General features: G+C 43.9%; 1 protein-coding gene across 4 annotated transcripts in view; it reads right to left on the reverse strand.

The window, feature by feature from the left end:
- The window catches only part of COQ6 (coenzyme Q6, monooxygenase), a 318766-nt gene that overhangs the window by 208497 nt on the left and 83062 nt on the right, over positions 1 to 27207 (reverse strand). For all 4 annotated transcript variants that reach the window (XM_033951988.1, XM_033951986.1, XM_033951987.1 and 1 more), the window contains exon 3: positions 7461 to 7519. In XM_033951988.1, coding sequence (XP_033807879.1) covers positions 7461 to 7519 — 59 coding nt within the window. The remainder of the gene's footprint in view (positions 1 to 7460; positions 7520 to 27207) is intronic.

Raw genomic sequence — 27207 nt, forward strand, 5'->3', positions numbered from 1 at the left:
TACCCTCCATATGCAGCAGGAATACATATAATAGAATAGGGAAGCCTCGCCCTCTTTTCCTGCCATAAGTAAGACTGCAAACATTTCCTCACTTTCTGTTCATCACAAATCTTTAAAAAAAAAACAAAAAAAACAGGCAGAATTTGGAATGCATAGTCATTTAGGCGCCAAAATCATGTTTAAACAAATGAATTCTTCCAAGCAAGGAAAGAGGGTAGGACAAACCAAAGATTTAACTTTACAGCAGTATCATGTAATAAAGGAGGTACTTTAAGTGCATACAAACGAGAGAGTTGAGCAGGAGTAATGACCCCCAAGATGGTAAAGGGGATGGAATTCCTCTCGTATGAGGAAAGACTAAAACAGTTAGGGCTCTTCAGCTTGGAAAAGAGACGGCTGAGGGGAGATATGATTGAAGTCTACAAAATCCTGAGTGAAGTAGAATGGGTACAGGTGGATAGATTTTTCACTCCATCAAAAATTACAAAGACACTCAAAGTTACACGGAAATACTTTTCAAACCAATAGGAGGAAATTTTTTTTCACTCAGAGAATAGTTAAGCTCTGGAATGGGTTGCCAGAGGATGGGGTAAGAGCAGAGAGTATAGCTGGTTTTAAGAAAGGTTTGGACAAGTTCCTGGAGGAAAGGTCCATGGTGTGTTATTGAGAAAGACATGGGGGAAGCCACTGCTTGCCCTGTATTGCTAGAATGGAATATTGTTACACCTTGAGTTTTGGCCAGGTACTAGTGACCTGGATTAGCCACCGTGAGAACGGGCTACTGGGCTTGATGGACCATTGGTCTGAATCAGTAAGGCTATTCTTATATTCTTATCTGCACGACAGAAGAGCGGGACTTGGTGTGATTGTATGTGATGATTTTAAGGTGGCCAAACAGGTTGAAAAGATGACAGCGAAACCTCTCCTTCCTTGATACCAATAGGCTAATATCAAAACTAGCCTTACGAAGCAGTCCCCTTGACAATTGTCCTCCATACCTTCTTTCAGCAGCTCCGCATCATATCATTAACTGGCTCACTAACCTGCTAAATAATTCCTTGAACCAAGGGCACCTACCTAAAGAAATGGGTAAAATAGCCTTAACCCCTATACCGAAAACAGCTCAAGCAGACCTCTCCATAGTATCCAACTACAGACCAATTGCTGGCATTTGGATCCTCACAAAAACCCTCGAGTCCCACATCAGCAAGCAGCTAGCCTCATACATAGAACAACACTCCTGCCTTCATACATTCCAATATGGCTTCCGAAAACAGCACAGCACCGAACTCCTCCTTATCACTTTAATCACTAAAATCAAACAGTTGCTAAGCTCGGGTCATCAAGCCATTTTACTCCAATTTGATGTCTCCGCAGCCTTCAACTCAATGGACCACCAACTACTACTAACCAAACTCTCGGAAATCGGAATAACAGGAACTGTACTGAAATGGTTCACAGACTTCCTACAAAATCGCAAATACATAAGGCAAGAATCATACTCCAACCCTTGGAAGGCATTTTGTGGCGTCCCACAAGGCTCCCCATTAGCCCCAATCCTATTCAATTTATTCATGAGCTCACTGGGTCACATCAAAATAGAAGATGAAACTATACTATCATATGCCGACGACATCCTCCTCCACATCCCCATAACCAATAGCCATCCCAATATTGCCAAAAAAATCTCAAATAGATAAAATTCAAATCTGGGCAACAAAAAGCAAGTTGAAACTGAACGCCATTAAGACCAAAGGCATTGGTTTCCGCACCGCACAACAGAATGTCATACCTAATCTCACTCTTTCATCAGGCATTGCTCTCATAATGGAAAAATCCACCAAGGTGCTAGGCTGCATCTTACACGACACTCTCAGAATGGAAACACAAATATCTAACCTGCGGAAAAAGACCATCTACTCTATGCGTCAACTGCGACTCACAAGAACATACTTCCATCCACACCACTTTGCTCTGATCGTTCAGATGATGGTCCTACCCCAACTGGACTACTGCAACTCCGCCTACCTTGGCATCAACATCGCTCTTATCCACAAACTAAAACTCATCCAGAACACAGCTTCTAGACTAATCTACAAATTAAATAAATTTGCCTCAATTACAATCTTCATCAGGCAACTACATTGGCTCCCAATATCATCCTGAATAAACTTCAAATCATCATGTATCCTACACTAGATCCTATACGGAAGCTCAGCAGCCCCTCTCATCCAATTATTCTCTAATGTTTGGTCAACATCAAAAAGAATCCTTAACAGAGTAACTAAACCTACCATCCACAAAATACCTCCACTACAAACAAATTTTCCACTCTATGCTAACCATCTGGGTGTAAAAATCTGAAATGACCTACCAGAAGCTATCAGGAAAGAGACAAATTACACTACAAACTACACTACATTCAGAAAAAACCTGAAGACTCACCTTTTTGGCAACTAACTATCTCAGTTTCTGTATAGCATCCCTTACGTCTAAGTCCCTCCTCTTATCTCCCATGTCCTCTTCCCCTCCTTCTTTCCTCTTTCTCTTTGATCTGTCGCCTTGAGCCTGTATAGGTATGTGCGACTCACAAATGGAAGATTAGATTAGAAAACTAGAAGGATGCTAGGGTGCATAGGGAGAGGTATGGCCAGTAGGAAAAAGGAGGTGCTGATGCCCCTGTATAAGACTTTGATGAAACCTCATTTAGAATATTGTGTACAATTCTGGAGGCCGCATCTTCAAAAAGATATAAAAAGGATGAAGTCAGTCCAGAGGAAGGCTACTAAAGTGGTGCGTGGTCTTCGTCATAAAGTGTATGGGGACAGAATTAAAGATCTTGTCTGTATACTTTGGAGGAAAGGTGGAAGAGGGGAGATATGTTAGAGATGTTTAAATACCTATATGATGTAAATGTGCACAAGTTGAGTCTCTTTCATTTGAAAATAAGCTCTGGAATTGGAGGGCACAGGATGAATTTAAGAGGTGATAGGCTCAGGAGTAATCTAATGAAATACTTTATTACAGAAAGGGTGATGTATGGAACAGTCTCCTGGAAGAGGTGGTGGAGACAGAGACTGTCTGAATTCAAGAAGGCCTGGGATAGGCACGTGGGATCTCTTAAAGAGAGGAAGAGATAATGGTTACTGCGGATGGGAAGATGGGCCATTTGGCCTTTATCTGCCATCATGTTTCTATGTAAACATCAGCACTAGAAAACTCCCCCAATTGCTGAGAATCACTAGGGAGACAGTTCCTAACTAATAAATAATCAAATGAATAGAACATTAAAAGTGATTGAAAGTATCAGCCAGGAACCAGAATGAAGACAAATGTGAGCCTAAAATGACTGTTGTCATTTACAATTCATATCATATTGCTCCTCCAATTGATAAGTGAAAGATTGTATTGAAAATTACTTTTATGAAATTCATACATTAAATGAAAGGAACTGTGCCCGTTAGTGAAAAACTGTTTTGTAGATGCCGGGACCCATTGAAAAATATATCTTAATTGCTGGTAAACACCATTGGAGGTCTGTGTAAACTAAACTAAACTAAGCCTTAAGTTTATATACCGCATCATCTCCACGGAAGTTGAGCTTGGCACGGTTTATAAAGCTTAAAAATATAAGAAGAGAGAGGAGAAAGATTTACAAGAGCATATGAATAGAGGAGATGTAAACAGGAGAAGAAATGTTATATGTTAGAAAAAAGCCAGGTTTTCAGTTGTTTACAGAATAATTGGAGGGAGCCCAGGTTCCGCAGCGGGATAGTGAGATCGTCCCAAAGGCCCGTGATTTTGGAGAGGAGGGATTTTCCCAGTTTGCCTGCGTAGAGGATACCGTGTGGAAAGGGGAAGGATAGTTTATATCTGTGGGCGGATCTGGTGGTAGCAGGTGTCGAGGCGATGAAGGATAGAGGGATTAGAGGCAGAAGGATGCCGTGAATGATCTTGAAAGCCAGACAGGAGCATTTGAAATGAATTCTGGAAAGTATTGGGAGCCAGTGAAGATTGGTAAGTAGTGGGGAGACGTGATCAAATTTGCGTTTTGCAAAAATCAGCTTGGCTGCAGTATTTTGGATAAGCTGGAGTCTATGAAGACTTTTTTTTGTTAGGCATAAATAAATGGCATTAAAGTAATCGAGTTTGGATAGGATGATGGATTGTACAAGGACGGTGAAATGTTTTTGGTGAAAGTAGGATCTTACTTTCCTCAGCATGTGGAGGCTGAAAAAGCATTATTTTGCCAAGGAATTGAGGTGATCGTTGAGGGAGAGGGAAGAATCGATAATGATGCCGAGGACCTTGCTTGAGAACTCAAGGTGCAGAGCAGGGCCTGTGGGTAGTGTGAAGAGGGTGGGCAGATATTCTAATTTTGGGCCGAGCCAGAGTAATTTTGTTTTTGATTCATTTAATTTCATCTGTACAGAGAGGGACCAGGCGTGAAGTCTCATTATGCATGAAGTGATGTTCTCTTGGAGGTTTGTGAGGTTCTGGTCTGTTTCGAGGAGGATAAGGATATCGTCAGCGTATGTGTATATTGTTTCAAGGGGGGATAGTTTGAGGAGCTTCAGGGAGGTCATACACATGTTGAAGAGAATAGGGGATAGGGGAGAACCCTATGGGACACCGCAAGATGGTGTCCACGGAGCGGATTTGGAGCCGTTTGTGTTGACAATGTAGGAACAAGAGCAAAGGAAGTTTGAGAACCACTTTAGGACAAAGGAGTCTATTCCTATCTCAGAAAGTTGGTAAATTAGTATGTCATGGTGAACGACGTCGAAAGCCGCGGAGAGATCGAACTGTAGTAGAACAGCAAATTTGTTTCGAGCGTGTAGTTGTTGCACCTTTGAGATTAAGGAAACTAGGAGGGACTCGGTGCTGAAATTGGGCCTAAATTCGTATTGGTAGTGTTGTAGAATGGAGAATCTCTCTAGGTAAGAGAGCTGAGTAGCGACTATGGTCTCTAGAAGTTTTGTTAAAAGAGGGATGTTTGCTATGGGGCGGTAGTTCGATGGTAAGGAAGGGTCGAGATCGGCTTTTTACAGAAGAGGGGATAAGGCAATGTGTCCCATTTCTGTGGCGAACAGGCCCGATAGTAAAACTTTATTTATAAGGCTGGTAAGGGAAGAGATGGCCTGCGCAGGAATGTTTTCGTAAAGGTAGGATGGGAAAGAATCTAGGATGCATTTGCAGGATTTAAGTTTGAGACAAAGTTTAGAGATCTGGGATTCGGATACGAGTTCGAAAGTAGTCCATGATCTGTCAGCAGGGATAGGGTCGGAGTCTTTCGGAGGAAGAGAGTTGTAAGAGATAGCTGGGGGGAACAAACTCTTTATGGTAGTGATCTTCTCGTTGAAAAATTTGGCTAGGTCATTTGGAGATGGGAGGGAGAGGAGGAGGAGGAGTCATTTTTAGAAATTAGGTTGCGCCAGATGTGGAACAGTGTACTCTTTTGGTTTTTTGACCTGGAGATTTTATCTCCATAGAAATTTTTCCTAGCTTTTTTTAGTACGGAGTTATAGAACTTGATGTTGTCTCTCCAGGATTGTCTATCTGAAGGGGATTTCGATTTTTTCCATTTTCGCTCCAGGGCCCGACATTTCTGTTTTAATTCCCTGTGGTATGGGAGATACTAGGGAGCCTTGTGAGAGTAGGAGATGGGTTTAGTGGATAGAGGGGCAAGAGCACGGTACGTAGTCTTGGAAAGAGTCACCCAGTTGTGCCAGTTTGAGTCTGGGTCCGTGTGTTTGGGAAGAGGAGGGAGTTTGTTGAGAAACTGGGACCAGAACAGTTCACTTGTGATTTTTTTGCGGTAGGTGATAGTTTGTGGCTCGGGTACCAAGGACTGACATGAAGATGGGGAGGCAGAAAGTAAGAGGTGATCGGACCAGGGGACATGTTCCCAACGGGTCTCATCAGTGGAAGTTTTGTGCTCAGTCAGGTCAAGAAAGCTGATGATGTCAAGAGAGTGCCCCTTTTCGTGGGTAGGGGTGGGCGGAGGAGCAGTGAAGTCTAGGGAAGTGAGGAAGTCTTTGAAATCAGTTGTGTCCTTGTTGGTGTTATCATCTAGGTGAAGGTTTATGTCGCCAATAATCAGTAGTCTATGGAATTTTAGAGAGGCCCTTGTTATGGTCTCAAGAACAAATTCAGAGGATTTATTCCAGGGGGTGGGTGGGCGGTAAAGTAGCAGGATGCCTAATGGGTGGGGATGAAGTTCGTCATTTATTGAAGCTAGCATGAATTCTAAGGAAGAATGGCTGCCCTTTTCGAGGAGCTCAACATTAAAGAATGATTTGTAGAGTAGGGCCAGACCTCCTCCTTTCCGGTTTATTCTGGGAGAGAAGAGGCCATGGTAGCCAGGGGGACAGAGTTCGTTTTGAGTGAGTAAGTCATCTTTTTCGATCCATGATTCAGTGATGCACAAAAAACCCGGATCAAAATCTTCGAGTAACTCTTTTACTATTTGGGTCTTATTTCGGACAGATCTGGCGTTACAATAGAGTGTAGGGACTGGGGTGAGAGAGTCAGCGGTAAGGTTGGGTAGGTTTGCTGGGGGAACAGGCTTTAAGGAGGTGAGGTTGACTCCTCGGTGCTTTTTGAAATGGTGGGTTCTGGTGAGTACTAGCGTGGGGATTCTGAGGCCAGGGCAGATGTTGTTAGTGAATGTAGTATCGGGAGAGTTTGGGGGGAGAGGTTTTTGGCAATGGGAAGTGTTTGTGAGGGAGCAGAGAAAGAGAATAAGGGGCCAGAGTGATGGCTTCAAGGTGGGAGTCAGGGGGGCCAATGAGTGGGAGTTGGTCAGAGAATTTGCCAGGAGGGAGGGGGGAGAGAGAGAGTTCGGGAGGGCTGATAGCGAATGGGAGAGGAACAGAAACTGAAGAGGAGTTTGTGTCCAGCAGATTCTAGTGTGATACCGGACAGGTTGGAACTTAAAACAATTGTTAATAGAACGATACAATTTGAGGTGGATCTTGGCTAAATATGCAGGCTAAGTAAGCAGGCTAGGCAGGCAGGCTAAAAACGTATGGTAGCTGGTTATGTATGCAGCTAACCAGTAGTACAGAATAAACGCGCAGTGACAGGTTATTCATGTAGTAACAGGTTATAGATGAAAATTGTGTAAAAATTGAAAACTTATTACAAACAAGTTAAATAACTCCTGCAGGCATGCAAATATTGATTCTGCTACTAATGCACACCTGTGTAAGGATATTTCATGACTAGTGTGCTCTTCTTTTTTGCATGAGATTTGGTTACATCATTGGGCGCAATTTTTTTAAGCAATCCCTTGAAAACCATGCATTTATGTTTAGCTCATTAAAACTCACACACACTCACACCCCCAATTAAGACAGACTTGCATGCATTCCAAAGCGGAGAAAGAGTGAGCAAGTCTCCATAAAGAATGAGCTTGATAGAAGGTTCATGAGTACAGAATTAACTGAAAGGCAGACCTGCATTCTTCTGAAGGGTTTCAATCTCATACGGCATATGTGGTCCCAGGCACCAAACCCTAAACAAAACACAGAAAGATTTAATAAAAGATTCTGCAAATTAAATGAGTACAGAAATTTACTTTTAACACTAAATATGTGTTAAATCAGTATTGACTAAATGAACCATAAAGCTGAATTGGTACAGGAGAAGTTAGCTAGACAATAGGATCCACTCCAGTTAGGGCAAGTGATCAGTGGGCTGTCAAAAAGAATACATACAAAGGTCCCCTTGTCTTCAGTCTTTCTTTAAAAATTTTCAGAGGTCTGGAATCGGTCCAGAGAATGGCCACCAGGATGGTCTCGGGACTAAAGGAGCTCCCGTACGAGGAGCGGTTAGGGAAATTGCGGCTCTACTCACTCAAGGAACGTCGAGAGAGGGGAGATATGATCGAGACATTCAAATATCTCACGGGCCGCATCGAGGTGGAGGAAGACATCTTCTTCTTCAAGGGTCCCGCAGCAACAAGGGGGCATTCGTGGAAAATCAGGGGCGGGAAACTGCACGGTGACACTAGGAAGTTCTTCTTCACTGAAAGGGTGGTTGATCGCTGGAATAGTCTTCCACTTCAGGTTATTGAGGCCAGCAGTGCGCCGGATTTTAAGGCCAGATGGGATAGACATGTGGGATCTATCCGCAAAGATAGATAGGGAGGGTCACTGGAGTGGGCAGACTTGATGGGCCGTGGCCCTTATCTGCCGTCTATTTCTATGTTTCTATGTTTATTAACCTAGTAACTCATGTAGAGTCAAAACAGCCAACACGGACATATTAAATCACATAACTCAAATTGTAACCTCCTGCTAAGGAAATAGATATGGAAACAAAACTAGCAGACCAAACAAAACATTCCGTACATAAAATTTATTAAATAACCTACAACATATGGATGGGTTAAAAGCCAATGCCGCCCACCAAACATGGCCTGTTTTGCCCTCCACTATAAATGCATCAGAGGGAAACAGAACAGAACTCGTTGCCTGAAGTTGAGGTAATAGCGGTTAATGTAGCTGGGTTTAAGAAAGGTTCGGATAATTTCCTGGAGGAACAGTCCATAGTCTGTTATTGAGATAGACATGGGGGGAAGCTACTGCTTGCCCTGGACCCGTGGCATGGAATATTGCTACTATTTGGGTTTTTGCCAGGTACTTGGATTGGCCACTGTTGGAAACAGGCTAGATCAGACATGGTCAAACTATGGCCCATGGGCCATAGCTGGCCCATTTAGTTTTTTAATCTGGCCCGCCAAACATTGAAACCCCGCCGACCACGAGCCCTACATATCTCCTTCCAGAGCAGCGTCGGGCTGGCAGCATTCTAAACAGGCTGCTTCGTGGCCTTCTCTCATCGAGGAATTCCCTCTGCCGCATCACTGATGATGTCATCAGTAACGTGGCACGTGGAAGGCCCCAACGAGAGAAGGCCGTGAAGCAGCCTGTTTAGAGTGCTGCCAGCCCAACACTGCTCTGGAGGAAGGTATGTAGGGCTTACGGTCGGCAGGGTTCAGATGGAAGATTAGCGGGGGGTCAGCTGCGTGATGGGGGTGGGTGCTCAAGGGTTTCTGCTGCACAAGGGATGGGAGGGATGGAGGGATAGAAAGATGCTCTTGGTCCGGTCCCTCTGTCAAATTTAAGAACTCATTGTGGCCCACAAGTCAAAAGTTTGGTTTGACCTAGTAAGGCTATTATTATGTTCTTATTGCAATTAAAATGTCATACATATAAATAAAATAGAAATAAGTATGTCATTTGCTAATCATAAAGTTATGATTAGCAAACGACTGTAAAATTATAAATAAGTTAAAATACAAAACTAGTCAATTTACAGTTTATTTCTGCTTAATATGCTGCATTACTACCAAAGACAAACTAAGCAATTTACAATAGAATAAAATATGACATAATATCAGGAAACAGAATTACATTAACAATAGGACAGCCTCTTAAAAAACAAATCCACCCAATTTAGAACCCAAAGCAAAATTAAAATTAAATGCATAATTAATTTGTAGCATCAACCAAGTGCTGATCCTCAGGCAGAAAGGCTGCAAAAACCTGACTGAAAAAAAAGAGCTTTCAATGATCTCTTATATTTTAAGTTCTTGTAAACCGTGCCGAGCTCCACAGCATCCGTGGAGATGATGCGGTATATAAACTTAAGGTTTAGTTTAGTTTAAAACCTGACAGATTGCTGCTCACAAAGTTCTTTAAGAACTAGAAAAACAGCCCCCTTATGTATTATTGCCTCCAAAGGCCTATACTGAACTGCTGGAACAAACTGAATGTAGTTCCTGATTTGGCACATAAGGAGGCTCATTTTCAAAGCACTTAGACACATAGAACTCTATGACACTGTTCTTCAACCGCCGGTCCGCGGACCAGTGTTGGTCCGCAGAAAATTTCTGCCGGTCCACGCAGGGCCGGCGAGATCAAGTCGGCAATTAAATTTCCTGCCAACTGCGGTTTCTCCCGACTGCGGTTCCTCCCAGCCTCAGGCGATCAAGACAGGCTGCCGACGTCGGGGCCTTCCCTCTGTAGTCTCGCCTGTTAGGAAACAGGAAGTTGAAACAAAATAGGCGGGACTCAGAGAGCGAAGGTCCCGACATTGGCAGCCTGTTTGATCACTGCCCCTGCCGAGTTGTTGAAGAGGGCCGCGGGGAAGTTGCAAGTAGAACGGAGAGAACTGCAGATACAGGTGCAGGTGGAGGGAGATGGTCAGCATGTGCGAGCAAGATCCTGGGGAGCCTTCACAGTGGCTGTCTCCCCTCCCACCAGCTCTCCTACTTGCTAGGGCAGTGATTTACTGGCAACTTCCTGCAGGCAAGTACTGAGAGCTGCTGGAAGGGGAGGAAGCCACTGTAGGAGGCTGGGAAGCTGCTGGATAAAGGGAGAGCTGTTACTGGACTTGGAGGGAGTTAGAAGGAGAGATGCTGCTGGGAGGGGAGGAGGGAAAGGGATGGGAAGAGAGTTAATGTTGGATAGAGGGAGGAGGGAAGGGAGAAGGAAAAAAGGAAGGAGGGAAGGGAGAAAGAAAAAAGGAAGGAAATAGCTGGCAGGGAGATAACAGGAGGGGAAGGGGTTTCAGGGTGGAATGGAGAGATCAGATGAGGGAAAGGGGAGAGAGAGGAATGAGAAAGTAGAGAGACATTGATGCTGAAAAAGGGGGTCAGCAGAGAAATGAGAGAGGGATAAAGATGCTAGGTCTGGTGTAGGAGAGATAAAAATGAAGAAGGCAGTGAAGCTGGAATGAATGATGTAAAAAGGAGAGAGGAGGCACAGGCTGGATGGACAGGGGAGAGGGGCATAGAAAGAAGTCAGATACATATGGAAGGGGGAGAGGGCAGACACTGAATGGAACGCGCAGATGCTGGATTGAAGAGACAGGGCAGACGCTGGAAGGAAAAGAGTGAAAAGAAGATGAAAGCAGAAACCAGAGACAACAAAAGGTAGAAAAAAAATAATTTTATTTCTATTTTGTCATTAGAATATATTAGATTTGAAATATATATCCTGCTAGAGACATAACTGGGGACTGCAATATTCTGTTAACATGATATTTCTATGTAGCATTCTATAATAACTTGGCTTGTTCAGTTTTCTTGATAGTAGAGGGGATATATGTGACGGGGAGGGGAGACAGGGGTTTTGTTGGTCCGTGCTCTGTATATTTGTATTTATAAAATTACAATTGTTCAGAAAATTGTTTCATTTTATACTTTAATAAAATACGTTAAATATAAAATCATAACTGCGGCTTGTGCAGATGGGATCAGATGGTTTGCGGAGACCGAGCTCGCGGAGATGGGGCGTAAACGGGGTTTTTTAATTTTAGTCCTAGTAGTTTGCCTGTCCACAAAATAATTCTTTTATTTCTGCCGGTCCACGGGTGTAAAAAGGTTGAAAAACACTGCTCTATGATACTTTATGTCTAGTGCTTTGAAAATAAGCTCGTATTGTCTAGCACAGTGTTTTTCAACTCGGTCAGGTTGCCAGTCAGGTTTTCAGAATATTCATGATGAATATGCATAAACTTGATTTGCATATACTACCTCCATTAAATGCAAATTTCTTTCATGCATATTCATTGTGGTTATCCTGAAACCTGACTGGCAAATGGGTACTCCAGGACCGAGTTGAGAAACACTGGTCTAGCAAATGTTAAGTTTTTGGGGAGACACTGTACTACTTGGGGACTTCAATATGCCTGATGCAGACTGGAACACACTTTCAGCGACAACCAGCGCTAGCGATCTAAGCCGCAATTTTCAGTTAAACTGTTGTACATCTTCCTTTCATTGCAGACTACTGTAAAATTGTGGTAACTTCATTGCTGACTGTTGTAAATTGAAAATTGTTGTAATCTACTGTAAATCTGCTGGTAATTTGTTTGTAAATCTGCTTATAACATGTTGTAAATAAGCTTGTCAATGCAGATCATTTGTTAATTGTTGTAAACCGCCTAGAACTCGATGGGTATGGCGGTATATAAGAATAAAGTTATTATTATTATTAAACTCCATAAAGGGAGCCCGTCTCAAACAAATGGTAATGGAGCCCACTACGGCCCAGGCGATCCTCGACCTGGTACTCACCAACGGGGAAAGCGTCTCAAAGATCTCGGTAGGAGATACGCTAGCCTCCAGCGACCACAACACGGTATGGTTCAGCCTCAGGAAGGGCTTCCCCAGATCAAGCACAAAAACAAAGATACTTAATTTCCGAGGCACTGAATTCATCCATCGGACGCTGCAGGACCAAGCTGAGACAGGTAATATGGAAACTATGTGGTCAACCCTGAAATCGGCCATACACAAAGCAACTGATCGCTACGTAAAATCGGTACATAAACGGCTAAGAAACAATAAACCCCAATGGTTCACCGCAGAGATCTCGCACCTTGTTAAGGAGAAGAAAAAAGCATTTCTTTCCTACAAGCGTACGGAAACAAGAGAAGCTAACATAGAATATAGGACCAGACAGATCTCGGCGGCTGCTGAGACAAGCAGGAGCTGATTCGGAGGAGTCCAGGGCAGCGCAGAGGAGAGGCAAGGTCGGAGAGGGGAGGAGACCAGACCAGAGAGCAGAGGGGAGATAACTGGATTGGGGTAGCGGCGAGAGGTAGCTCCGCCCACCCCCACCGCGTCAGAGGTCGCGTCAGAGCCCGGGCTCCCCTTTAAGAGAAGGGGGGCCAACGGCGCGCGGCAAAGGCGCTCGCCTTAGCGAGAGCGCCTTCGCGAAGGAGCCTTGAGAAGGAGCCTTGAGAAGGAGCCCAGGCAGCCCAGCAGCTATAAATCTAACTTTTCTTCTCTTCTCACTCTTCTTTCTCTCTACTCTTTCAGCTAGCTGCGCGCCAGGCACCACTCATACGCACCGTGGGACACAGGAACAGGATAGCAGAAATGGAGGCAGTAGGAGCCCAGCAGAGCTACCCAGTATACTGCATCGAATGTCATATGTATGACTACCTCCTTTCCGGGAGGCGAGCGTACATATGCAATCGATGCCAAGAACTGGATAGCCTGAAGAAGGAGGTCGGGAGACTGCAGGTTCGAGTACAGGAACTGGAGGGACTCTGCACTATAGAGGAGCATTGCTGGGCAACGGAGGACACCGCCAGAGAGGACCACATCACAGAACAAGTAAGGGAACTCGAGAAGTTCATCGAGGAGGCCTGCAGGATGGCGGAGGCACAGGACCACAAGCACATCAGGAGGGAACAAACAGACGGACGACAAAATCCACCAGACGCCATGGGAGCAGGACCTTGCAGAGAATCTGGACAGGCAGATGAGGAGGAGACCCGACAGAACCCGGAGGAGGGACTAGAGGACTGCACCGCTGACACAGACCTGAGACCAGAGAGACAGTTGAGGAAGGGGAGATCTGCTGTCGTAGTGGGAGACTCAATCCTGAGAGGAGTGGACAGTCACATAGCTGGAGGGAGAGAGGACTGTCTAGTGACATGTCTCCCGGGGGCAAGAGTGAAAGACGTCACAGACAGAATCGAGAGGATCCTGGAAGGGGCCGAGACGGAGGAGACAGCTGTAGTAATCCATGTTGGAACCAATGACGTCAGCAGGAGGGACTACAACAAGACTGCACTAACCGATCAGTTCAGGATCCTGGGGAGGAAACTGAAACTGAGGACAAGGAAGATAGCCTTCTCAGAGATCCTGCCAGTACCGAGAGCGGACGCAAGGAGACAGAGCGAACTACAAGCAATAAACGGCTGGCTCAGGAGATGGTGCGAAGAGGAGGGTTTCCTTTTTGTACGGAACTGGACAACTTTCCTGGGAAAGAACAAGCTCTACAGGAGAGACGGACTGCACCTGAGCACGACTGGGACGAGGATGCTGGCACGCAACGTACAGAGCGCCGTAGATTTGGCTTTAAACTGAGGAAGAGGGGAAAGCCGACAGTCGATCTGACACATCGGACAAAAGTATCAAGTAAGGATACTGAGCAGGGACAGTGTAAAAGAGGACTGTGGATTGAGCGGGATCTTTTGGGAAAAGGAACTAAGGATGCAACACAGGGGCCCAAGACCATGGACATAGAGCAAGGACATTGTAAAAAATTGATCGGGACTGAGAGGGAACTTTTGGAAAAAGGACCTAAGGACGCTATGCGGGATCTTTTGGGAAAAGGAACAAAGGATGCAACACAGGGGCCCAGGGCCAAGGACATAGAGCAAGGAAATTGTAAAAAAGTGATCGGGACTGAGAGGGAACTTTTGGAAAAAGGACCTAAGGATGCTATGCAGACAGGGACAAAGATACTGAGCAAGGACACTGTAAAAGAGGGCTCAGGACTGAGTGGGAGCTTTTTGGAGGAAAAACAGCACGAAAGGCGAAAAACCGGGACTTACTGTGGCTAGGTGGTGCTAGCCCCACTAGGAAACAGCGATCACAATACGATCCAGTACAGGATTGAAAGTGGCTCATCAAAGGTGAAAAGAACTACGGCGACAGCACTCAACTTCAAAAAAGGGAACTATGATGCCATGAGGAAATTGGTGGGAAATAAACTCAACAACAGCACAAAGAGGATAGACTCCGTAGAAAAAGCCTGGACTCTACTGAAGAGCACAGAAGCACAGAACCTGTACGTTCCCAGGTTCAGGAAAGGGTGCAAAAAAAATAGAACAAAAAACCCAGTGTGGATAACAAATGCAGTAACAAAGGCGATAAGTGACAAGAAAGCATCATTCAAAAAATGGAAAAAGGACAAAACTGAGGACAACCAAAAGGAGCTTAAAATACACCAAAAGGAGTGTCACCGAGTGGTTAGGAAGCAAAAAGAGAATATGAAGAGAGACTGGCGAGGGAAGCAACAAACTTCAAATCGTTCTTCAGGTACGTTAAGGGGAGGCAACCAGCGAGGGAGGAAGTGGGACCCTTGGATGATGGGGACAGAAAGGGAGTTGTAAAAGACGAAAAACAGATAGCTGACAGGTTAAATGAGTTCTTCACGTCAGTTTTCACGAGAGAGGACACAACCAACATTCCGGAACCCGAGGAGATCGTAAAAGGACAGCAGGATGAAAATCTGGTCCAACTAGAGGTGAGCAAGGGGGATGTCCTCAGGCAGATAGACAGGCTAAGGAGCGACAAATCAACAGATCCGGATGGCTTACACCCAAGGGTACTCAAGGAACTAAGAAATGAAATAGCTGAGACACTCCGACAAATATGCAACCTATCCTTAAAAACTGGAGAGATTCCGGGGGACTGGAAAATAGCAAATGTCACGCCCATCTTCAAAAAAGGCTCAAGGGGAGAAGCGGGAAACTAAAGGCCGGTGAGCTTGACCTCGGTCCCGGGAAAGATGATGGAAGCGCTGATTAAAGACAGCATCGGGGATTACATCGAAAAAATGGGCAGCTAAAGTCGAGCCAGCATGGCTTCTGCAAAGGCAGGTCATGCCTCACAAACTTATTATACTTCTTTGAGGGGGTAACAAGCCAGGTGGATAAAGGGAATCCATAGACATCATTTATCTTGACTTCCCAAAAAGCCTTCGACAAGGTGCCACACGAAAGACTGCTAAGGAAGCTATGGAACCACGGGGTACAAGGGGAGGTTCATCGATGGATCAAAAACTGGCTGGCGGACAGGAAACAGAGGGTTGGAGTAAAGGGCCATTACTCAGACTGGCAATGGGTCACAAGCGGAGTTCCGCAGGGGTCGGTACTGGGACCGCTCCTGTTCAATATATTTATCAACGACCTGGAGGCAGGAACGAAGTGTGAGGTTATTAAATTTGCAGACGACACCAAGCTATATAGCAAGGTAAATAACGTGGAGGACTGCGAAGATCTCCAAAAGGATCTGACAACACTGGAAAAATGGGCCAAAAAATGGCAAATGAGCTTCAACATAGGGAAATGCAAGGTCATGCATATAGGGAAAAAGAACCCGATGTTCACTTACAAAATGGGAGGTTCACCGCTAGGGGTGAGCAACCTTGAAAGAGACCTGGGAGTGATTGTTTTACCTGTTTTAATCAGTGAGTATTATTTTATCTGTTTTAATAGTCACTATTTCTTATGCTACTCTCGTATGTCTGTTATATTTGTTCATTCTTTCTACCCCTCTTATCATTTATCTGGTTTATAGTTTGCTTTTCTCCTAATGTATGTCCATTTTGATAGGCTCTCTTACTCCCCAAAGGGATTGCCGCCACACAGCGACGGTGACGACGACTCCGCCCACTTCCCACCACCGGTAGCGTTGACTACAAATTTACCTGCTTTGCGGCGCATGCCAAAGGAGCGCACCTAATGAGCAGGTCCTGCTCCTTTATGTGCTCCTTCATGCAGCTACTTCATACTTTTGTTCATTTTTTCCTTTTACACAATATTCCTTCCATCAAAACCTCTTATAACTCATTATTTCAACTCGGAATCTCTCTCTTTATATACAACCTCCTCATTCTTTTTTCATTACCTCAAACATCTATCCACCTTAATTATTCTACACCCCAATATTCCAACCCTAAAATAATGGCCTCCATTCCCACTATATGGGGCCGTAGACCTCTAAACCCCCCTCCCCCTAACCTGACTGAACTCCAGACCAGAAACTATATCACTGTTCCAATTTCCCCTGCCCCAAGCTTTCATTCCATTTCACATTACTCCCCCTCCAAATTAAATATAGGTCTGATAAACGTACGATCCATCAAAAATAAACACCACCTAATACATGACACCATTATTCAATACAACTTTCATATCCTATGCTTTACAGAAATCTGGCTAACTCAGGGAGAGGAGGCCTATCTAACCCAAGCTTGTCCTACTAACTTCAAGGCAATTTTCCAACCCCGCCCAAAAAAAAAGGGAGGAGGAATAGCTGTTATTTTTCACACCTCTATCCCTCTCCAGCCCAACACCTCCAACTCCTTTTCAGATGCTCCAGTAGAATCCCTTCAATTCTCTATAAAACATTCCCCCTCTCTTAATTTCCTTCTTATATACCTCCCTCCTCCAGTAACCAAAACCTCGCTTTCTACCCTTATCTCCACTATTTCGGACTTTAATATCTCTTATCCTGACTCTATCATTCTTGGAGATTTTAATATCCACTTTAATTCCCCCAACCACCCCAACACTGCAGAACTCCTAACATTAATAAGAACATAAGAACATAAGAAGTTGCCTCCACTGGGTCAGACCGAGGTCCATCTCGCCCAGCGGTCCGCTCCCGCGGCGGCCCTTCAGGTCTGCGACCTGTGAAGTGATTTCTGACCACTTTTATAACCTACCTCAAGTTCTATCTGTACCCCTCTATCCCTTTATCCTCCAGGAACCTATCCAAACCCTTCTTGAACCCCTGTACAGAGTTCTGGCCTATCACTTCCTCCGGAAGCGCGTTCCATGTGTCCACTTCCCTCTGCGTAAAAAAGAATTTTCTAGCATTTGTTCTAAACCTGTCCCCTTTCAATTTCTCCGAGTGACCCCTAATCTCTGACTTATCATTATCCCCTCTCATCTCAATGCCTACCCATTCTGCTGGTAACACCATTGATATGATTTTCTGCCCAACTTCTATCTGCCACCTCTTTCAAAACTTTCAATCTCATTCTCTACCTTGGACAGATCACACTTTAATTAACTGGCAGTTGGACCTCCCTGTTCTCTCATACTATACCCAACAAAAAAAATTACTATATCACCCGGAACATTAATAAAATAACTCTTCCCGCTATCCAAAACTCTTTCAACTTAAACCTCAACGACTTTTCCTCACTTTCTATTGACAAACAATTCTCTCTCTGGGAAACCTCTACAAAATCTTTAATAGACTCCCTGGCACCTCAACAAGAAAAAAAATCTCATCTCAAATCAGACTCAAAAAAACAACAACCCTGGTATAACAATAAACTTGCCCTTCTTCGTCGACAACTTCGATCTGTAGAACATAAATGGCGCAAAACACGCCATAATAGTTTTCTCATCCTGTTCAAGGAAAAAGCCTCTCATTATAAAACTGCCATACAACAAACCAAGAAAGAATACTATTCCAAACTTATCTCTTCCACCCGTAATTCTTCAGCTCTCTTCAATCTAGTTCAATCTCTCTCAAAATACTCTAAAAAAAAAAAAAAAATCCACACCCTCAACTACGCAACCATCTGCCAATGAGCTGGCACTTTTTTTTAATACAAAAATCAAAGATATTAGATCACAACTAGGTCCTTCCTCTTCTGCCTCTCTTTCCCACACTCCCGATGAATCTTCCCATCTCTCATTCAGCACCTGTTCAAATTTCAAAATGCCATCTCTAGCTAATCTTCTCCTTATCTTACAATCCTTAAATACCTCCAACAATCTTATGGAGAGTATTCCCCCTCCACTCCTTAAAAAATTATTTTCCTTCTTCGGCCCATTCATCTGGGAAATGGTTTCTAAGTCTCTTTCTGACAACCTAGTACCTACTGCTTGGAAAACAGCACTCGTTATCCCAAAATTGAAACAGCACAACTTAGACCCTTCTCAGCCAGCAAATTACCGCCCTATCGCTAACCTACCCTTAATCTCTAAATTAACGGAAAAAATCATTCACACTCAACTTACAGAATTTATCGAAAACACCCATGCCCTTCATCCATGTCAAACAGGTTTTCGTTCTTCACACTCCACTGAACTGTCACTGCTAGGCCTTATCTCAACTATTCATTACTACCATGATCACCAAAAATCTGTTCTTCTTATTTCCCTTGACCTGTCTGCAGCCTTCGACACTATTGACCACTCTCTTCTTATTAATCGACTTAAAGACTGTGGTATTACAGGTCCGGCTCTTCTATGGTTCATTTCATACTTTAAAGAACGTAGCTTTAAAGTTCAGGTAAAGAATGAAACTTCTCAACCCATATCACCAACCTATGGTGTTCCGCAAGGATCTATTCTATCTCCACTACTTTTCAACATCTTTCTGTCTCCTCTTCTTACGCTAGCACAATCTATTGGATGCACAATCTATTGGATTCACAATCTTCGCCTATGCTGATTACATACAACTACTCCACCCAGTCAACACCTCAAATACTTCAGATATAACAGACATAAACAATAAACTGGATACTGTAAATGACTGGCTCTATACAAATAAACTCTCTCTCAACATTGATAAATCCTGTGCCCTACTACTCCCAATCAAAAACAGCGATTCTTTATCTGGCAAAATTACTATCAAATCCACTCCTATACAAATGGAAACAAAAATAAAATTATTAGGAGTCATTATCGATAAGGATCTCACATTCCATGATCAAATCAGTTCGGTAGTAAGAATCTGTTTTTTCAAACTTCGTCTTATTCGTTCATTAACTCCAATCTTAGGGATAGAGGCAATCACAATTCTGGTTCACTCTCTTGTCATTTCTCACTTAGACTATTGCAACTCTCTTTATAACGGCCTCCCACAAAAAGAAACCCGCCGCTTACAATTAATACAAAATACAGCAATAAGACTCATTTACAAAATAGGCAAATATGATCATGTCATCCCGCTTCTGAAAGAGGCACATTGGTTGCCTATCACACATCGTATCACCTATAAAATCATCTTGCTTACCTTCAAAATAAAACTCTCACACCAGCCTCTATATCTTGATAAGGTTCTTATCCCCCAATGTTCTTCACGTACTTTGAGGTCAACAGACCAAAAACTTTTACGAATTCCTTCCATAAAAGAGTTCTATTATATCCGGAAAATAAATTTTACAGTAGTCGCCCCAACGTTGTGGAATGCCCTGCCACAACAACTTAGAGAAGAACAACATTTAGATAAATTCAAGACTAACTTGAAGACTTTCTTATTTCGTGATGCTTTTTCCTATGCTTAGAGCTACCTTCTTTTTCTTTTTTTTCTTCTCCTAATTTTTTCCTCTCTATTTCCCTCTCTTTCTTTTTTCTCTCCTTCACTCCACTGGTTCCAATTTATTTAACCAATCGCTTTAAAAAAGCGACCCCCACCCAATATGTTTTTCCCCTTTCCCACTTTCTCCCTTTCTTCTCCAAAACATGTAACTTTCCCCCTCCTTTCCCTCTTATCCTCACTTTCATATCAGTCAAGTTATGTTTTTGATGTTCACCCATCTTCTCTTTATATTTATGACTCTTTTCTCTTTTTATAATTTTACTGTGAACTGGCCAGATACCTGTTGATGGTCGGTATATTAAAAGATAATAAACTTGAAACTTGATGGTGGACACAACATTGAAGGCGACGGCACAGTGCGCCTCAGCCTCAAGGAAAGCAAACAAAATGTTGGGTATCATTAAGAAGGGTATCACGACCAGGACGAAGGAAGTCATCCTGCCACTGTATCGTGCAATGGTGCGACCGCACCTGGAATACTGTGTTCAGTACTGGTCGCCGCACCTCAAGAAGGACATGGCAGTACTTGAGAAAGTCCAGAGAAGAGCAACTAAACTAATAAAGGGCATGGAGGACCTCTCTTAAACTGACAGGCTAAAAAAGTTGGGGCTTTTCTCCCTGGAAAAGCGGAGACTTAGAGGAGACATGATAGAAACCTTCAAGATCATGAAAGGTATAGAAAAGATAGGCAGGGACAGATTTTTCAAATTAAGGGGAACCACAAGTACAAGGGGGCACTCAGAGAAATTGAAAGGGAGAAGGTTTAGATCAAACGCCAGGAAGTTCTTCTTCACATAAAGGGTGGTGGATACATGGAACACGCTGCCGGAGGATGTGGTGAGCAGAAACACGCTACAGGGCTTCAAAGAAGCTTTGGATAGGCACTTGGAGGACAAAGGGATAGAAGGGTACAGAAAAGAATAGAGGTAGAGGTAAGTTATAAAATTAGTCAGGGAGCACTGTTCAGGCAATGGGCCTGATGGGCCGCTGCGGGTGCGGACCGCTGGGCAAGATGGACCTATGGTCTGCCTCAGCGGAGGCATCTCTTATGTTCTTAGGACCAGGTCTACAGCGGTCAAAACAGCAATTAGGGAGGCCAAACTTCGTGTGGAAGAAACTCTAGCAAAGAACATTAGGAAGGGGGACAAATCCTTCTTCAGGTATATTAGTGATAGGAAAAGGAACACAGACAGGATAGTACGCCTTGGCAAACCGGATGGGAATTACGTAGAAACATAAGAACATAAGAAGTTGCCTCCGCTGAGTCAGACCGGAGGTCCATCGCGCCCAGCGGTCCGCTCCCGCGGCGGCCCATCAGGCCCATTGCCTGAGCAGTGGTCCTTGACTATTTTTATAATCTATCTCTACTCCTATCCCTATCCTTAATTCTTATCTGTACCCCTCAATTCCCTTGTTCTCTAGGAACCTATCCAAACCTTCTTTGAAGCCATGTAACTTGTTTTGAAGCAGATTCAGATAAAGCTGAACTACTGAATGAATACTTCTGCTCAGTCTTCACTTGCGAGGCACCAGGACACGGTCCTCAGTTAGAGGCTAAGTCAAGCGTGGATGATCCGTTTCAGAATTTTGAGTTCACACCAGGTGAAGTTTACAGCGAACTGTCAAGACTCAAGGTAAATAAAGCCATGGGACCAGACAATCTGCAACCAAGAGTGCTCAAAGAGTTGTGTGATGTCCTGGCGGAACCGCTAGCCGCGCTCTTCAATCTCTCCCTAAGCACGGGGAGAGTACCCTTGGTCTGGAAAACAGCCAATGTCATTCCTCTGCACAAAAAGGGTTGCAGGGCAGAGGCTGCAAATTACGGTGAGTCTCACACCAATAGTGTGTAAACTCATGGAAACATTAATCAAATGCAAATTAGACACGATCCTGAATGAGGAGAATCTACGGGATCCCAATCAACATGGATTCACCAAGGGTAGGTCCTGCCAATCCAATCTCATCAGCTTCTTTGACTGGGTGACAAGGAAGCTGGACTTGGGAGAGTCTATGGACGTCGTGTACCTGGACTTCAGTAAAGCTTTTGACAGCCTCCCACACTGCAGGCTGTTGAGCAAAATGAAATCGATGGGGTTAGGAGAGACACTAACGGCTTGGGTTAATGATTGGCTAAGTGGAAAACTTCAAAGGGTAGTGGTTAACGGTACCCTCTCTAAAACATCGGAGGTGACCAGCAGAGTGCCGCAGGGTTCAGTCCTGGGCACACTCCTTTTCCAACATATTCATAGGGGATCTGACTCAGGGGCTTCAGGATAAAATAACATTATTCGCCGACGACGCCAAACTATGTAATATAGTAAGTGAATGTAATTTGCAGGATAGTATGGCACAGGACCTGCTTGCATTGGAAAGATGGTCCTCGACCTGGCAGCTGGGCTTCAACGCTAGGAAATGTAAGGTTATGCACCTCGGTAGCGGTAATCCATGCAGAAATTACACCTTGAATGGAGAAACTTTAACTAGTACTTCGGCAGAACGAGATTTAGGAGTAATCATCAGTACAGACATGAAAACTGCCAATCAAGTGGAGAAGGCTTCATCTAAAGCAAGGCAGATGATGGGATGTATCAATAGAAGCTTTGTCAGCAGGAAGCCTGAAGTCATAATGCCATTGTACAGAACCATGGTGAGACCTCATCTGGAATACTGTGTACAATTCTGGAGGCCACACTACCGTAAAGATGTGATCAGAATCGAGTCGGTTCAACGGATGGCCACCAGGAGGATCTCGGGGCTTAAGGGTCTCTCGTACGAAGAGAGACTAAACAAACTACATCTCTACATTCTGGAAGAACATAGAGAGAGGGAAGACATGATTGAGACATTTAAATATATCACAGGACGTATCGAGGTGGAAGATGATATCTTCTGTCTCAGGGGACCCTCGGCCACTAGAGGGCATCCACTCAAACTCAGGGGGGGGGGAAATTTCATGGCGACATCAGGAAGTATTTCTTCACAGAAAGGGTGGTTGACCATTGGAATAGGCTTCCAGCGCAGGTGATCGAGGCCAGCAGCGTGCTGGACTTTAAGAATAAATGGGATACCTATGTGGGATCCCTACGAGGGTCGAACTGAAACATCGGTCACTAGGTATAGACTTAAGAGGAAGGGTCAGTAGGGTGAGCAAACTTGATGGGCTATAGCCCTTTTCTGCCGTCATCTTTCTATGTTTCTACAAGGTCAGAATGTCCTCGGTGAGCATGTTGTTCACGTCCTTCTATTGCTAACAGAGGTGAAACCAATAGCATGTGATGAGTTAAGTCTTTGCTGCTAAGAAAAAGTACTAATGAAGTATGATTAGCCAGAAACCATGTGACTTGAATAGAACCAACAGAATATTACTGAAGTATGCAATTTGTACATGGATTGTAATTGGAAGATGTACCAACTACGTATGTTTAATAATGAATTAATTGATGATGTCATTGTCCCAATAAAATGGGCAGTCCTTGTATTAGGTGAACCTTTCTGGTGTTGCATTAGAGGATGCAGAAACACTTCTCAAGGCCTTGAATATTACCATTAACTACACTTTTGTGTTAGATTTCATTGATCTCCTCTGAGATAGAATTAAGAGCTGGGGGTAGGAGGGAACCTGTCCACATAATTATTTTGACCAAACAAAACAAATTGTAGTTGGTGGAATAGAAACCGTGAGGTGCGATAATGGTTTCTCTGGCAGCCTGTGCTTTTTGTTAAGCACAAAGGTTGGTGGGCTGAGCACTTCACTTGAAATATTAGTCTCTGTAAAGGTGAATAGTGAAATCATGTTTATAAAAAAAGAATATCCTGTGATATGTAATAAGTAAACTAAAATTTAATGCAAAGAAGTGCAGGGTGATACACTTGGGGTGTAGAAATCCGAGAGAGATGTATGTGCTGGGAGGCAAGAGGTGGGAGAGAGGGATCTTGGAGTGATAGTGTCCGAGGGTCTGAAGGTGATGAAGGGGGTGGTTAGAGCCAGAAAGATACAAGGCTGTATAAAAAGAGGCAGAACTAGAAGAATGAAGGTGTTGTTGCTGCCCCTGTACAAGTCAATGGTGAGGCCTTACTCAGAGTATTGCGTTCAGTTCTGGAGGCCTTATCTGGCTAAGGATATAAGATGATTTGAAGTGGTTCAGAAGAAGGCAACGAAAATACAAGATATATAAGAAGATATACAAGGAGAAACTAGAAGACTTTAACATGCATACTCTAGAAGAGAGAAGGGACAGGGATGATATGATACAGACATTTAAATACTTGAATTTTTAAATATAGAACAACATCTTTTCCAAAGAAAGGAAATTGGTATAACTAGAGGGCATACATTGAAGTTGTGGGGTGGTAGACTTAGGAGTAATGCTAGGAAGGTGGTATAGAGGAAAACAGTGACAGAATTCCAAAAAGTGTGGAATGAACACAGAGGATTTTTAATTAGAATATGAATATTACAATTGAAGAACTAAGGCCGGTACTGGGCAGTAATGCTGCCTGATTCAGGGAAAACTTGTTCGATTTGGTTCAACCTATTGAACTGATTTTTCAATTTGATTCATTTATCCCATCCAATCATGCGGGGGTTTTCTTTCAAAGGGCCTGGCAGGTTTATTTTGTAGCCTCTAAACCCACCCCACCCCCCTTTACCCTCTCCAACCCCACGCTGGTGCTGTGGTGTAAACAAAACAAAAAAGACTCTTCCTCTCTCTATGGACACGTTAGTGTTTAGCGTGCGCTAAAACGGCTAGTGCGCCTTAGTAAAAGGACCCCTCTGTTAGGTCCTAGCTCATGCTCACTGTCTAACACCAGTTCTGGCAGGATACACATCTCAAATCTGACATATTATAATCTCAAAATAGAAAATAAAATTATTTTTTCTACCTTATGTTATCTGGTCATTTTATTATTCAAATCATGTTGGTCCCAGACTCTGGTTTCTGTTTGTCTTCTGTTAACTCGTTCAACAGGGTCTCCTGCCCATTTGACATTTTCTTCTTTCTCTGTGCTCACCATTCCAAGTTCCCAATTTATTAAAAATTTGTTATATCACCAAATCAAAACTTCTTAGCAGTTTACAGAGCGTTAAAAAGGGATTACAATATAAGTAACAGGGCTAAAAAAAACATAAAATAAAATCAAGACTCAACAGGACAAAACAAAATTCCTAAACAAAACAGGATCAAAAGGAATTAGGGCAGAATTACATTATTCACAGGAAAGAAAGAACAAGAAAAAGGGAAATATAGTAGGTAGGGGAAACAAATTCTTTCTTCCATCTCTCTATTTTCCTTTTCATTGCCATATCAAACATTTCTGCTTCTTTACCACTGCCTACTAGTGCTGCCCGACAGGGCTGCCATTAGAAATTTCTGGGCCCCTTATTGAGCAATCCTATTGGGCCTCCCACGCACCCCTTCCCCTCCCCCCTTCCCCCATGGGCCAAATACACACATACTTTTCTCTGTCGCCGCACACTTTGACCAAAAGATTTGTAAGCCTGCAACCACATCAAGGTAGACTCTTTCAGCAGGGCCCTAACCTAACCTAAACTAAACTAATCTATACCTATCTATTCTAAACTAACATATGTCTAATACTGAACTAATAACAAACTAACAAACATCTGCATAATAAATAACTAATAAATAATAGTGCTAGTAGCTATAATTCACTTTTGAATGTAAAATCTCAGTTAAGGATTTCTTTTGACCTTTGTAGGCCAGAAGTAGATCACAATTGCACAATATTTTTTGTAACAAGTATTAAATATGTTTTTATAAATACTGTAAGCTTAATAAATATATCAGAAAAAACTACACATCTGAGCGCATATCTAAACATACACATCTGTATGATCCCATCCTCCTCAGCTTGCCTATAGCTGCATCATGCATGTTAAAAATGTACGATATGTTGATATGTGCACCTTCCTTCCTTCCCATCCATCCTCCTCAGCCTGTCCTTACACATCCACAGCTGCATGTTAATGATGATGTATATGTTATGATGATAAATAACTGCATATGAGCACATAAGAACATAAGCAGTGCCTCCGCCGGGTCAGACCATAGGTCCATCCTGCCTGGCAATCCGCTCCCGCGGCGGCCCAGACTGGTCATGACCTGTCTGTATCACCAGAAGAGGCTCCCTTGCCACCTTGGTTTCTCATTTAAGTCCTGTCTTCCTATCGAAGTCCTAACCTTCCGGTCTTGCACATGCACGACCTGGTTTGGTTTCTATACTCATTACTTGGTTAGCTTTTTATACTTGTGTTACATCCCAGCTCCTCCCTCAGTATCCCGCGATCCCTTTATCCCTATGGTTGAATATATAATGATGTTATGAGTGTGCACCTCTTCCTTCCCATCCTCCTCAGCATTTCACATACAGCATGTTACATTACACAGACTTTGTGTAATGTAACATGCTGTATGTGACATGCTAAGGAGGATGGGAAGGAAGAGGTGCACACTCATAACATCATTATATATTCATGAATCAATCTGATAATCATCACCACCAGGCTGTGTGTGTTATGGGATGGAGGAAGAAAGGTGCATGGGATGGAGGAAGAAAGGTGCATGTTTAAATTGCGCGGGGACAGAAATCCCACCCGTCCCCGCCAAAGTCCCACCCGTCCCCACGAGGAATCCCTCCATCCCAGCCCGTCCCCGCGAGGAATCCCCTCCGTCCCCGCCTGTCCCTATAAACTACAGAAATCGTTATTTCATTTAATTATGCTACTGAATTACCGTATTTTCACGCATATAACGCGCGCGTTATACACGATTTTACAAACCGTGCATAACCTTGCGCGTTGTACAAATTTTTTTTTTACATAGTTCCCCCACCGACGTCCGATTCACCCCCCCGCAGGACCGCTCGCAGCCCCACCCCGAAGGACCGCTCGCACGCACCCGCACCCCCACCCCGAAGGACCGCTCGCAAACACTTCCACCCGCACCCCCACCCTGAAGGACCACTCGTACCCCCACAGCCTCCCGACCCCCCCCCATCATGTAGAAGCTCCTATCGGTGTCCTGCTGCTTCCTCTTGGCGGTCCCGGCCCTTCTGTGAGCCCTGCGCCTGCGCTGCTTCCTCTTCCGGCAGTCCCGCCCTTTCTCTGACGTCTGCGTGCGAGCGGTCCTTCGGGGTGGGGGTGCGACAACAGAACAGGCCCAGTCGGACAAACCTCCCTGCCCTGTAGCCGCGAATCTAAATTACCTTCTTACAGCAGCTGGTGTATTGAAGCTGCTGTAAGAAGGTAATTTAGATTCGCGGCTACAGGGCAGGGAGGTTTGTCGGCCAGGCCTGTT

The sequence above is a fragment of the Geotrypetes seraphini genome, chromosome 7 (genome assembly GCF_902459505.1).
Source record: "Geotrypetes seraphini chromosome 7, aGeoSer1.1, whole genome shotgun sequence".
In the NCBI taxonomy this organism is placed as follows: domain Eukaryota; kingdom Metazoa; phylum Chordata; class Amphibia; order Gymnophiona; family Dermophiidae; genus Geotrypetes; species Geotrypetes seraphini.